Below are 13,234 nucleotides of genomic sequence, written 5' to 3' on the forward strand. Positions count from 1 at the left end.
ACGAACAAACTTGCATTCACATAGCACCTTTCACATCCTCAAGGCATCTCAAAGCATTTCACAGCCAATGGGGTGGTACTAAGGTACCATTGCTGTTGCTATGCAGATAAACAGGGAAGCCCATTGGCACACAGCAAGCATCCAAGGAGATAATCAGATTACAGAAAAGCAAAATATTACAGATGCTGGAAATATGAAATAAAAACAAAAATGCAGGTCTGGCAACAGCTGTAGAGAGTGTAAGAGGGTTAATATTTCAGATTGATGGTCTATTATCAGGTAACTGTTCTTGGTAGTGTTGGTTGAAGGATAAATGCTGGTGGAGACAGTGGGGAGAATCCCCATACTCAGCCTTAAATACAGCCATGGGATCGTTTACATACTCCAGACAGGGGCTTGTATCTGTGTAGGGGCTCGTCACACTGTCCCGAAATAGCTCAGACTGCCTCAATCACAATGCAAAGTCAGCATTTACAGAGGGAAAACATAGCAACCAGTTTTTGCCACAAATAATGCATTATGTCACAAGTACACAAGCTGTTTCTGGTAATGTTGGGGGAGGAATGCTGGCCAAGACACGGGGAGAACACGCTGTCCTTCGAATAGTGCTCTGAAATCTTAGAGCCCCCAGCTGAATAAGAGGACAGGATTAACATCACGCCTTAAAATGAGCCGCACTGACAATGCTGCACTCCCTCTAATAGAGGTGACAGCCTCGACTATGACAATTAAAATTACTCATGGACTAACAAGACGCGTGCACGTGACAGGGCACATCTGACAAAGCATATGGAGAGGAGAGTGGGGGGGAGGGAGGGAGTCGAGGACAGAGAGATTTCTTGCTCTAGGTTCAGCACTATATCAGAATGGGAGGCTATTTTTTTTCTCCTCAACGACAGAAGCCTTATTGCGTACTTGGCCAGCACTGGAGCTCATTAAACTGGCTTCCTCCTGCACTATTCTTGAGGACAGTGAATCATTCAGTTATCAGGTGTTTGTGGAGGTGTCACAGCCTCCAGTTCAGAGATTAGACGGTGAGGGGTAATGTGTCGATTCCCGTGGGAAATACGTGAGCACGGTTTCACACGCCTGAGGTGCTGGGTAGTTGGTTGGGGGGAGGGGGGGCAATAGCCATAATTTACTTTCCAACCCTTAGGGGTAATTCCTCCCCCCATCTCCCTGCCTCAGCCGCAACAGAGACAAAGACTTCAGCTGCCCCTCAGGCTGGTGTTCGGTAGATGCACCATCCCGGGTGGGACGCAGTCAGATGGAGTTGGGAGGTTCCAATTTGATCAGCGTGAGCTCAGCTGTAACATGTGAGGAATTGTGAGAGGAGAGTGTGGCCTTTCAATCCCCATGTTACTGCCACGGCTCCCAGTCACGGAGAGGAGGGGGAGGTGGGGGGGTGATGTGATCGCGCTCAGTTATGATGGTTTCCCAGAGTGGCGATAGGGAATAGCTCCAGTAATTGGGCATGGTATTGTAGGATAACAAAGGCCTATGGAGGGAGGGGTCAAGGGCTTGGGGGGGGCATGTGACAAGGCAGGGGGTGTGCACGGGGAGGGGAGGCGGGGTAAAAGAGAGCGGGAGGGAACAAGAGGAAGGTCCGGGGTGTGGGGTGGGGGAAGAGTGCATAGAAAGGAGAAAGCAGCAAGGGAAATGGCGAAATAAGAGGGACAGGGAAATGGTTAGCGATCGATTAAAGGACTCTGTTGTCATTCCACAGTCATGACTTGGGGATAGATGTCCTTGGTTTCATTTTAAAAGCTGACATCGACATGAAATGATGTAGACACGGTATGAAGTGCTGTTCCCTTGTGTCTATTTTTTCACTGAATTGAGGTGAGAAGTTATTATTTAAAGGAATCAGAATCAGACAATTTCTACCTTGCCCTCAAGCTGCAAACCGAGAAGGTGTATGGCTGCGACAGTCAACATAGATCAAACACGCGAACATAAACAGCTCCAGACTGTCAGGAAAAACTGATTCAGCTCCAAGGTTAAAACTATAATACTTCACCAATACAGTGTTAATGTCGGGTTAAATGAGCTGAACTTGTTCAAATTGAATTTCTAGCAAGCATATAACTACCAACTGTCCACCTAACAACTAACACCCAAAAACAAAAGAGTCAGCATCAGCTTTGTATTAGATCCACGTTGTTATCATTCTCTTGGAGAATAGGGACTGGACAAACAAACCAAGAGATGGTGGGGGGGGGGGGAGCAACACGGGATCCGGTTTGTGCAGAGTCAACACCGGTTATGGGAAAACAGCAACAGGAGACAGCCATTCAGCTCCTTGAGCCTGTTCTGCCCTTCAGTCAGATCTCCAGGCCATGGCTGGTCTGTAATGGGAGTCCATTTACACATTCTGCTCCGCACCCCTTGAAAACTCTTAAAAAATCTTATCATGTTCAAATCATGAAAATCTGGGCTCCTAGCACGCACAGATTTGCGGAGGGGAGGAGTGGGTGAGTGTGTGGTTGGTGGGTTTTAAAAGGGTTGTGAGAACATGCGAAGAACAGTTAGTGAAGCTAGATATTTCTAACTTCTTTCACTTTCGACGAAAGGTCATTGACCTGAAACATAACTCAGTTCCTCTCCACCGATGCTGCCCAAGTTGCTGAATATTGAGCAACTTCGGTTTTTATTTCATACCTGTGGGATCTTACTGTGTGCAGTAATTGCAGTGTTTGCTTACATCACTAAATAGAAAATGCTTCAAGATTTGGAGGGTGATGAAGTGCTATACAAACAAGTAAATAAATTCTTTAAAAAAAGTGACTTTTTTTTAAATGGAAGGCAGAAAAATTTGAAAAAAAACTATGTTTTATTTACAGAAATGACTTCTTATGAAATCAAAATAAACTCCCAGCTTTCAAATGAAGGAAACCACTGAACTGGAAAGGAATATGGGCTGTCCCACTTTATAATATCACTTATGCTCCTTGTGTTACACACAGGACATGTCCCAATCCAACTTTTGCTCGGTATGTAGCCCCTATAGCAGATGTTGTAACTTTTATTCCCTCCCATTACACTACCTCACCTCCTCCATATGAAGTAGTTTTCTGATGTTTCTACGACACTAAATCTGTACAGAGAAATATCTTTTTCATAATTTAAAAATAGAGAACACAAAATTCTCTTAATTTTAGCACCAGTAATCATGGGTGGTATTTGGTCCCTGGGAGAGTGTGGACCCCATTCAAACCAGACTCCAGCTCAGCAGATAAGCGACCTGCCTCTTAGTCAGAAGGCTGGTGGACTCGCCCCCACTTTAGAATTTAATACATTCATCCAGGCCGATACTTCTGTGCATGGTTGAGGGAGGGAGTGCTGCGCTGCCGGAGGTGCCTAGCTACTGAACGATATGCCCACCCAAGGTGGTAGCTACCCACTCGGGTGCATGTAAAAACAAAAATCCCATGGTACGGTTTTTGAACAAGAGCAGCGAACTCTCCCAGTGCCCTAGCCAACATTCATCTCAGTTACTATGACCAAAACAGGTCAGCTAGTCCTTTGTCTCATTGCTGGTGGGATCTGTGAAAAAGGTATCTGGCATGTTTACCTACATAAGGAATGACTATTAATATTGCTGGAAAAAAAAAGATGGCTCACTTACACTTGCTACAAGTTACATATATTCATGCGCACGGACCTGTCCTCTGCAGACAAAAGAAACCTGTCCAGGCATTGCGCCTTTCCTGAACTAAACAAAAGCGTGGGAGACAATAGCTCCCTGATGTAGTCTCCATGGCAACACCTCGACCAGAGTTGACTTGCCAACCAATCAGCACCCTTCCCTTGTGCAGTAAAAATTGTTGCTCTCTTTGAAATTTGAAATTCTTGTATCTGTCCTGATGAGTGCAAGATGAAAAGCCTCAACAGCACGTCTCTTTTTCTCAGCCATACTCAAGCTCCGTACTACCAAGCGACTTTGACCCTATTAATATTTTGGCTCCTGGGGCATTTTGGGATTTTTTTTCAGGTGCTGTATAAACATACATCCTCACGTTCTTAAATTTGTCAGAGGGATTATTAAATAAATTCAACACACTTTGGACGCCAGCGGAAAACAAGATAGGAGAAAGAAAAAAATTGGGAGGGACATTCTGGGATTAAAACAACACCAACTCGTATAAGACGTCTATCAAACCTGCTGCCATTGCGGATATAGCCTGCCGGACATTCCAGGATACATTCCCCCTGGTGAAGTACGAACGGCTCCTTGGAGCCGCTGTTCTGGGGTTCTGAACAGAAGTCCTTGGTCACGCATCGCCATCCTCCATATTTGTAGGTACCCGGGGGGCAGCTCCGCAGGCACTGGCCCTCGTGGTAGTAGTTCTGACATGCCATACAGGCCCTGTTGTTGTTCACTGCGGTGCAGCCGCCCAGGCACTCCTCGTGGCAGCACTCATCCCAGTTGTTGCAAGCCCGCTTTCCACAAGCTTTTGGGCACACTGTAAAACACACAAACATGACATATTTTTATTCAGGCACAATAACCTGCATTTATATAGCACCTCCAAACGTCCTAAAATACAGCACATACGGCGTGTAATGAGACAAAATTTGATACCGAGCTACATAAGGAGACAACCTACCTCTTTGACAAAGATTTTGTCCCAAGTATCTTAAAGGAGGAAAGTGAAGTAGTGAGACAAAGGGGTTTAGGGAGAGAGCTCTACAGCTTAGTGCTGAGACCACTGCAGGCACGGCCATCAATGGTGGAACGATAAAAATCAGGAACGCAGAGGGTCCCAATTTTAAGCTAAGCCCCCTTGCTTCTGGAATTACCCCCCTATACTGAAGTGCAGAGCTCAGGACAAAGTAGCCCACTTGATTGGCACCCCATCCACCACCTTAAACACTCACTCCCTACGCCACACGAAACTGCAGTGTGCACCATCCAGTCCATACAGCAATACTCCAAGGTTTCTTTGACAGCATCTCCCAAACCTCGGAGTGGGGGACAAGGGCAGCAGACACATGGGAACACCACCACCTGGAAGTTCCCCTCCAAGTCACTCACCACCCTGACTTGGAAATATATCGGCCGTTCCTTCACTGTCGCTGGGTCAAAATCCTGGAACTCCCTCCCTAACAGCACTGTGGGTGTACCGACACCACAGGGACTGCAGCGGTTAAAGAAGGCAGCTCACCACCACCTCATCAAGGGCAATTGGGGATGGGCAATAAAGTTAAGACCCACATCCTATAAGCTAACATAAAAACAGTAGGCTTCACATTAAGCTTAAAAGCAAGATGGGCGTTTGCACTACAGCGTGTGCAGGCTCTGTGCATTTGTAGTTGGGCACACTGATTTTGTGCAAAACCAGCTTAAATGCCATTGTAACATGTCCAGTGGAAGTAATCAACTTTTAATTCAATGACCACTTTCTACTATCCACTAGTGCCAATCGGGCAACCCTGAAGTAAACCTGTCACAGTCACCGCACCCTCATTAAGGTCGCTGGCCTCAGCAAGCCAATAACTTTCCCTTTGCTGGTTTTTTTTAATATATATCCCTAGACTCGCCTGTTGCAGCGCTCCCCCTGGCCAGTCTCCCATCTTCCATCCTCTCAAAAACTTGAGCTCCTCCAAAACTCTGCTGCCGTATATCCCAACTCACACCAATTCCTGTACATCCGGCGTCCTTCTGCTCACTGACCTCCACTGGCTCCCAATTCGGCAATGCCTCAATTTTAAAAATCCTGGTTTTCAAATCCGTGGCCCTCTCTGTCTCTGTCATCTCCTCCAGCTCGGCAACCTTCCAATCGGGCTCCTCCAATTCATTCTGAAACTTTCATCGCTCTGCCATTGGCAGCCACGCCTTCCGCTCCCTGGTCCTGAATCTCTGGAATTCCCCCTCTAAGCCTCTCTCTCTCCTCCTTTAAGGCGCTCTTTGAAACCTGCGTCATCGCCCGAGCTTTTGGTCACCAAATTTTGTTAGCCAGCAGCACCTCGAGGTGCTCCACTACATTAAAGGCGCTATATAAATGCAACAAGTTGTTGTTGGTTCTGCTATCTGTATCAAGCACAGAACCTCCAGGGTCAATGGCCCTGGCTATGAAAAGGTCTCTGCAAGCTTTTAAAAGAAAAGTTTGAAGAAATAAAGTGGAGCCTCACTTTCCTTTAAACAGTTCTAAGATGTTCTATTATTTGTCAATCCAAAGCAGCATTTATGTTGAAAATAGGTTGGCCCTACACTATTTTATACAGTACGTACAGTTCTTAAGTGTGCAATTTATAAATGAAAACATAATTGCAGGGAGCGAGAAAGCAGAGTTGAACACTCAGGTACGCACTGTGCCTTGTCCCACACCTGTGCCACCCCACAACCACTCAATGAAAAGAACACATTTCCATTGCAGTGTGTGTACAAGCACCAAGAATTAAACTCGTCTGTGCTTCTGGGGAGTGTTAAGGAGGCTGCTCTTTTCCATCAAGCAGGCGTTAATATTTTCTCTCAAATCTTTCCTTCCCCTTTAGAACCCCAGAAAGAGCTGACACCTTTTATTGAAAGGGCAGTTCTACACACACACATCAGCAATCCTTCTGCAGGAACAGGGGGAAGCCTTTCAGCCCCTTGAGCCTGTTCTGCCATTTAATTGGGTCATGCCCGATCAGCACCATCAGGGACGCAGTGGTGTAGCGGTAATGTCACAGGGCTAGTAATCCAGAAGCCCAGGCTAATGCTCTGGGGACATGGGTTCAAATCCCACCAAGGCAGCTGGTAGAATTTAAATACAATGAATAATAAACTCAATTGACTAATAAAATCTGGAATTGAAAGCTAGTCTCAGTGATGGTGACCATGACAACTATCATTGATTGTTGTAAAAACCCATCTGGTTCACTAATGCCCCTTTAGGGAAGGAAATCTGCCCTCCTTACCCGGTCTGGCCTACATGTGACTCCAGACCCACCGCCATGTGGTTGACTCTTAACTGCCCCTCTGGAACGACCTAGCAAGCCACTCAGTTCAAGGGCAATTAGGGAGGGGCAACAAATGCTGGCCTTGCCAGTGACACCCACATCCCAAAGAGTAAAGGAAAAAAAAACTCCATTTACCTGCCTTGGTTCTGCAACCCTCAATACTGTGACCGACCAAAGATCTTATCAATCACAGTTTTGAAATTTTCAAATGATCCCCCCAGTGTCAACAGCTTAAGGAGTTTCAGCTTTGCACTACTCTTGGTGAATAAGTGCCTCCTGGCAGAATACTTCATTGTCTTCATGTGTGAGCCAGGTAGTGCTGAGGCTATTCAACCATGGAAGGGAATGCAGGAGGAGGAAGTCTCAAATTTTACCACACTCCTGCTTGCAACAGAGTGCAAAAGAGATGAAGTATAAAAGTAGACAGACGTCTTGCTACAACTGTACAGGGTATTGATGAGAATACAGCCAGAGTACTGTGTGCAGTTTTGGTCTCCTTACCCCTTACTCAAGGAGGGATATACTTGCTTTGGAAGCAGTTCAGAGAAGGTTCGCTCGACTGGTTCTGAAGGTGAAGAGGCTGCCTTATGAGGAAAGCTTGAGCAGGTTGAGTCTATACTCACTGACGTTTAGAAGAATGAGAGGATCTTATTGAAACCGAAACCCTGTCAATTTTGGCCTGTTACGCAACCCCAAATTTCATCGCTCCCCTCATTCTGGCCCTACGTTCTGGGGGTCCCTTTCTCGCTCTCTACACCTCCCGCTCCTCCTTTAAGACCGTCCTTAAAACGTAACAGCTTTCTGGTCACCTGCTGTAATATCTCCTTATGTGGCTCAGTATTGAGTTTTTGTTTTATGATGCTGCTGCTGCTGCTGTGAAGCGCACAGCAACGTTCAATTATGTTCAAGGTGCTGTATGAGTTGGCCTCATTGTTAAAGAGGTGGTGTTGACAACACAGCCTCACAGGGCATTCCAAGGAGAACAGGAAGGGCCAAGTATTCCTGCATCCCGCTCTGCTGGTGTTCCTTTGCACCGACATAAATAAACTCTGAGCGTCAGTCTGTCCGGTGCTAGATTTCAGCAGGTTGAAGCATGAGGGAAGCCAAGAGTTTATTCGTTTTTTGAACACTGCCAGTTTCTTTGAAAGATGGAGGAATTCAACAAGTACCAAGCAACTACTGATTAATTTAATCTTCTTCTACTGCACCTCCCCCCACCACAACAATAATCAGCTATAAATGACTAACAAAATAAAAGCAAACATTTATCACCAATGTTCCCACCAATAAATCATCTGTTAATTTAACAGTAACAACCACAATTAACAAAGCGATTTAGCAAGAGTTGCTGAGTACACTACCAAACACGGCCTCTTGGGGATTCAGTCACCCACTAATGGGCTCACCAAGGAGAAACTGTAATGATAACAGGCCAGTTTCAGGTCTTCATCACTTATTGTACATCAGGGTGACAGGAATCACTCGACATGGAACTATATGGGCCGGCGCAAAACACTGAACTCCTTAATTATCATTTGCAAATCACCGCATGTAAGGAAAGATCTTTGGGATCAGGGACTCAGAAGGAAGTGATGGACAAGTCCAACGACTCACATGACCTGCCCACTCCTGACCCCAAAGGGTCACTGAGGAGCAAAATGAGGTCGGCTGATCTCCTTCGTGCTCCTTCGATTGTCTGTCGCCAGCCCGCGCTTGCAAAACCCCAAAACAAAACCTCCACTGTTAGATGTGATTCTGTGATTGGACAGCACTTGCTGAACAATCCTGAGTGCACTAAGCCAATTTAAGATCAGTTGAGCTCGTGGCTCATTTAGGCTTGTTAGAAGCAACATACATTATTACGCAGGGACCCGTTCTCTGCAAACAAAAGGAATATGTTCAAGACTTGTGCCTTTTTTGAATTACCCGCGAGCTTGGGGAGCCTATAGTTCCCTGTTACTTTCTCCATGGCAACCCATCGGCCAGTGTAGTCTTGCCAACTAATCAGCACTCTTTTCTTCTGCAGTATAAATTGTTGTGATCGTTTGAAGTTTGGTATTTTTGCAATAATCCTGACGGACGCAAGGCAAAAAGCTTCAGCAACACGTCTCTCTTTTCAGCAACATTCAAGTACTTTTTCCACACAAAGCATTGTAGAAACCATGAACTCACTCTCCCCAAGGGTTCTGGGTGCTGGGGGACAACTGGAGCCTTCAAGGCTGAGATTGATAGATTATTTGGTAAGCTTATCAAGATGGTGTTGATATCAACCATGATGAATTGAACAGTGAGGCAGACTCAAGCTGAATGGCCTGCTCACGTTCCCAATATTCCTACGTTTCTAAAAGAGCATAAATGACAAAAAAAGAAAATGGTGCAATTATAAACACATTTACCACAGCTCCCAGAATACACCCAAACATTTTCACTTCTGTGCAGTCACTGCGATGTATGTAAACATGGGAGAAAATTTGGAAAGAAAGATCCCAGGAACAATAACTCATGACCAATTTATCGGTTTTTGGTGATGTTTGGTGAAGGAGAAACATTGGCCCATAAGCCAGGAGAGCTCTCTGCTTGGTTAAATCATGCCGCAGGGTCATTAACATCCACCTGAGCCTTTAAACTGGGACCACGTCTGCCTGTTCCAATATCTCACCAAAACACAGCACTGCTGACAATGCAGCACTCCCTCAGTACTGTAGAAATCCACAGCCAAGCTAACACGTCACATTGTGACCCAGAGCTAAGTTGTGTCTATTATTTTAAGAAATTATTTATTCCTCCTGTCTTTTGAGGTATTGAACTCTTGTTGGGGTGCCTTTTCTTGAGCTACTAGTGTCTACCAGCACCTCATACAGCCGGCCATTTCTGATGTTGCACCGTCGGTAGGGTTGATATAACCAAGTGGTTTGCTGGGCCACTTCAGAGGTCAGTTAAGAGTGAACCTCGGCGGCGTGGGACTGGAGTCACGTATAGGCCCACATCAGGCAAACGATGGCAGGTTTCTTTTCCTAAAGGACATTAGGAGCTAGTTAGGCTTTTAAACAACCGCCTGCATTTGCATAGCGCCTGTGAACAAAGTCAAACGTCCCGCGGCGCTTCACAGGAGCCTTATCAAGACACGTAGGGGGGATATTAAAACAGATGAACTTTGTCAAGGAGGTCGATTTTAAGGGGCGTCTCAGAGGAGGAGAGAGACATGAAGAGATTCGGGAGGGAACTTAATTTTGGATTTGGACTTGCGTCCTCTGGATTATTAGTCCAGGCTTCTACATTACCAGTACGGTGTTAACAAAACCACCACACTACCATCCCCAGCTCATAAGCTGAACAGTTAAAGGTTGAAAGACTGAAAATTAAAAACTTCTGCAAGGCGGGCAGTGTTCAGGAGGCTCAGGCTTGTAAACTACAACCTCCCATTATACAACTTCCAGACAAAAACGGCTTTTACACTGGCGCCCATCAGCTGGAGCTGCCCAGGGAGGGGGTCATGTGCGAATGTATCACTGGTTGCCAGCAAGTCTTTCAGAAGCTAGGCAGTGGGCTCGGAGCAGCGTCAATGTTTGCAGGGATCCCCTGCACAGGACGCCCACAAAGGAGGCCGCTTTAGGCCAAAGCCGACAGCCGAAAAATCTAACGTGCCATTTATGACCCTGTCTTCTCAACAACCTCAGAACAACGTTCAAGTGAACCCTCTTCGCTCGATCTCGTTAGAATGGTGAAATAAATTGAAGGCCCATCATTTCCTTTCAATTTATTCTCTTGTCGCTTTGCAGAGGATATTAACAGGTCTGACTACCTATAGAAAAGACAGATATTGTGCTGCTTCCTGTAAAGATAACTTTAAACATGATTGGGGGGGGCGGATTCTTTCACTACAAATACTCCTCCATCGTCTTGCCTCAGCCCATTCTCTCCAACATCTTCCGACGCCCACACCAACCTCCCATCCTCAACTCTTTCAGCTTCAGCCTCCTCCCACCCATTCTGCTAAAGGTGTGCCTGAACTCCCCGAACCGCTCTGCCTCTTCCCACATTCAGAAGCCTCCTCAAAAACCGGCTTCATTCTCCAGAGGCTTTGAGCACCCGGCATCAACCATTCTCTGCTCGCCCCTTTCCATCCTGCATTCATTGTCATCTACAAATATCGGTGGGTGCAAGTTGTTGTTGCGACGTGAAGATACAGCCACCCTTGGATGGGAAATGTAGAGCTGGATGTGACACCGAGGGAGCGTGGTGAAATGTAGAGCTGGATGTGACACCGAGGGAGCGTGGTGAAATGTAGAGCTGGGTGTGACACCGAGGGAGTGTGGTGAAATGTAGAGCTGGATGTGACACCGAGGGAGTGTGGTGAAATGTAGAGCTGGGTGTGACACCCGAGGGAGTGTGGTGAAATGTAGAGCTGGGTGTGACACCCGAGGGAGTGTGGTGCTTTCACAGAGTCTCTGGTTCCTTTGCCACTCACCAATCTTCTGATGCTGGAAACAACTTTTTCCTACTTATTTCATCAAAAAACTCGTCGTGATTTAGAACATTTCCATCAAATCGCCTCTTAATCATCTCTGCACCAAGAACCACCCAGTGTCTCCACATAACATTCCATTCTGGTGAGTCGCTTCCATATCCTCTCTAAGGCCCTGACATCGTTCCTGAAATGTGAAGCCCAAAATTGAACACAATACTCTAACCAGTGCTTCTTAAAGGTTTAGTATAACCACCTTGCATTTTTATCCTTCCACTAATAAAACCTAGGATGTCATATGCTTTTTTTTTTAAAAGAGGGGCCTCCAATATATAATGAATACCTGGGAACGATTACAATCCAGTCACATCATCACAGGAACCAAGTGAGTTGATTTTTATTCATTCATGGAACATGGGCAAGAAATGCTGATCTTGCCAGTAATGCCCATTCCTAATTGCCCTCGAGAAGGTGGGGGGTCAGTCATCCCCTTGAACCGCTGCAGTCCATGTGGAGAAGATGCGCCAACAGTGCTGTTCGGATGGGAATTCCAGATACTTGGCCCAACGACGATAAAGGACCAAGGATGTATCTGCAAGTCAGGATGGTGTACAGCTCCAAGGGGAACTTGCAGGTAGTGGGTGTTCCAATTGACCCTGCTGCCCTTGTCTTTCTAGCTGGTTGAGGTCACAGGTTTGGAAGGAGGTTGGCAAGATGCTGCAGTGCATCTTGTAGACGGTGCACACTGTGGGCACAACGTGCTGGTGTTGGAGGGGGCGTTGAAGTTGGTGGATGGGGCAGGATGCTTTGTCTTGGATGGCGTTGGCTTAAGAGTTTTGTTAAAGCTGCACTCAGTCAGGCAAGTACAGAGAAAGTATTCCATCACACTCCTGAATTTTGGCTTACAAGTAGTGAAAAGGCCTTGGGGAGCCTGGGGGTTGAGTCACTCACCGCAGAACACCCAGCTTCTGACCTGCTCTTGTAGCCATAGCCATTTATCTGGCTAGTCCAGTTAAGTTTCTGGTAAATGGTGACTGCCTCACCAAACACCACCACCCCACCCCAGGATGCCGATGGTGGGAAATTCAACAACTCCACTGGGGGGATGGTTAGACTCTCTCTTGTTAAAGATGCCAATACCTGGCACTTGTGTGGCATGAATGATGCTTGGTACTCATCAGCCCAAGCCATCATGCTGCCCAGGTCATGCTGCCTGTGGGCACAGACTGCTTCAGTTACCTGCAGAGTTCAAAATGGTTTAATAAGCAGCATCAGAACACCAGGATTAGGTAAAATCAATGACCACATCCCAAGTATTGGTTATCGGATTGTGACACAAAGATTTCATTTTCGTGGGAGGATTTGGGACATACTTGGTCTTTGTCTTATGTAAGTCAAATATCGCTAAGCCACAGCATCGGTTAAAGGAGGACGATCTGTAGTTGATGAATTAGGAGATTCTCTGCTCAAAGTTCCCCTCCACACCCAAGATGTCACCTCCTTACTGCAACACAGTGCCTCCAATGTTGACAAGCCTTGGCCAAGTGGCTTACAGTGAGCAAACCTGGGCAATCGGCGCCTGTTCGAATATCAGGGCTAACACAGCCTGGCCAATCACGTTCACTCCACATCAAGATAAAGGATCACCAGAAAGCTGTTAAGAGTACAGTAGCCTAGTGGCCTTCTGTCTGCTTTCTACATTAAAGCCACGAGATAAGTGCAAGCTATTATTGCAAACCTCAGCCTTAGTATCTGAACTCAGCAGAGACTGGTGAACCATCCCTCCCACCCCTATGGCACAAGTGACGCACTGGACATTGAAAT

At 46.4% G+C, this 13,234-nt stretch overlaps 1 protein-coding gene across 1 annotated transcript in view; it reads right to left on the minus strand.

The window, feature by feature from the left end:
• igf1ra (insulin-like growth factor 1a receptor) overlaps positions 1–13,234 on the minus strand; it is a 228,607-nt gene that overhangs the window by 58,085 nt on the left and 157,288 nt on the right. Inside the window, exon 3 of the mRNA XM_078532356.1 lies at positions 4,163–4,466. Within this exon, the coding sequence (XP_078388482.1) occupies positions 4,163–4,466 (304 nt within the window). The remainder of the gene's footprint in view (positions 1–4,162; positions 4,467–13,234) is intronic.

Source organism: Cetorhinus maximus, chromosome 30 (genome assembly GCF_964194155.1).
Source record: "Cetorhinus maximus chromosome 30, sCetMax3.hap1.1, whole genome shotgun sequence".
Taxonomy (NCBI): Eukaryota; Metazoa; Chordata; class Chondrichthyes; order Lamniformes; family Cetorhinidae; genus Cetorhinus; species Cetorhinus maximus.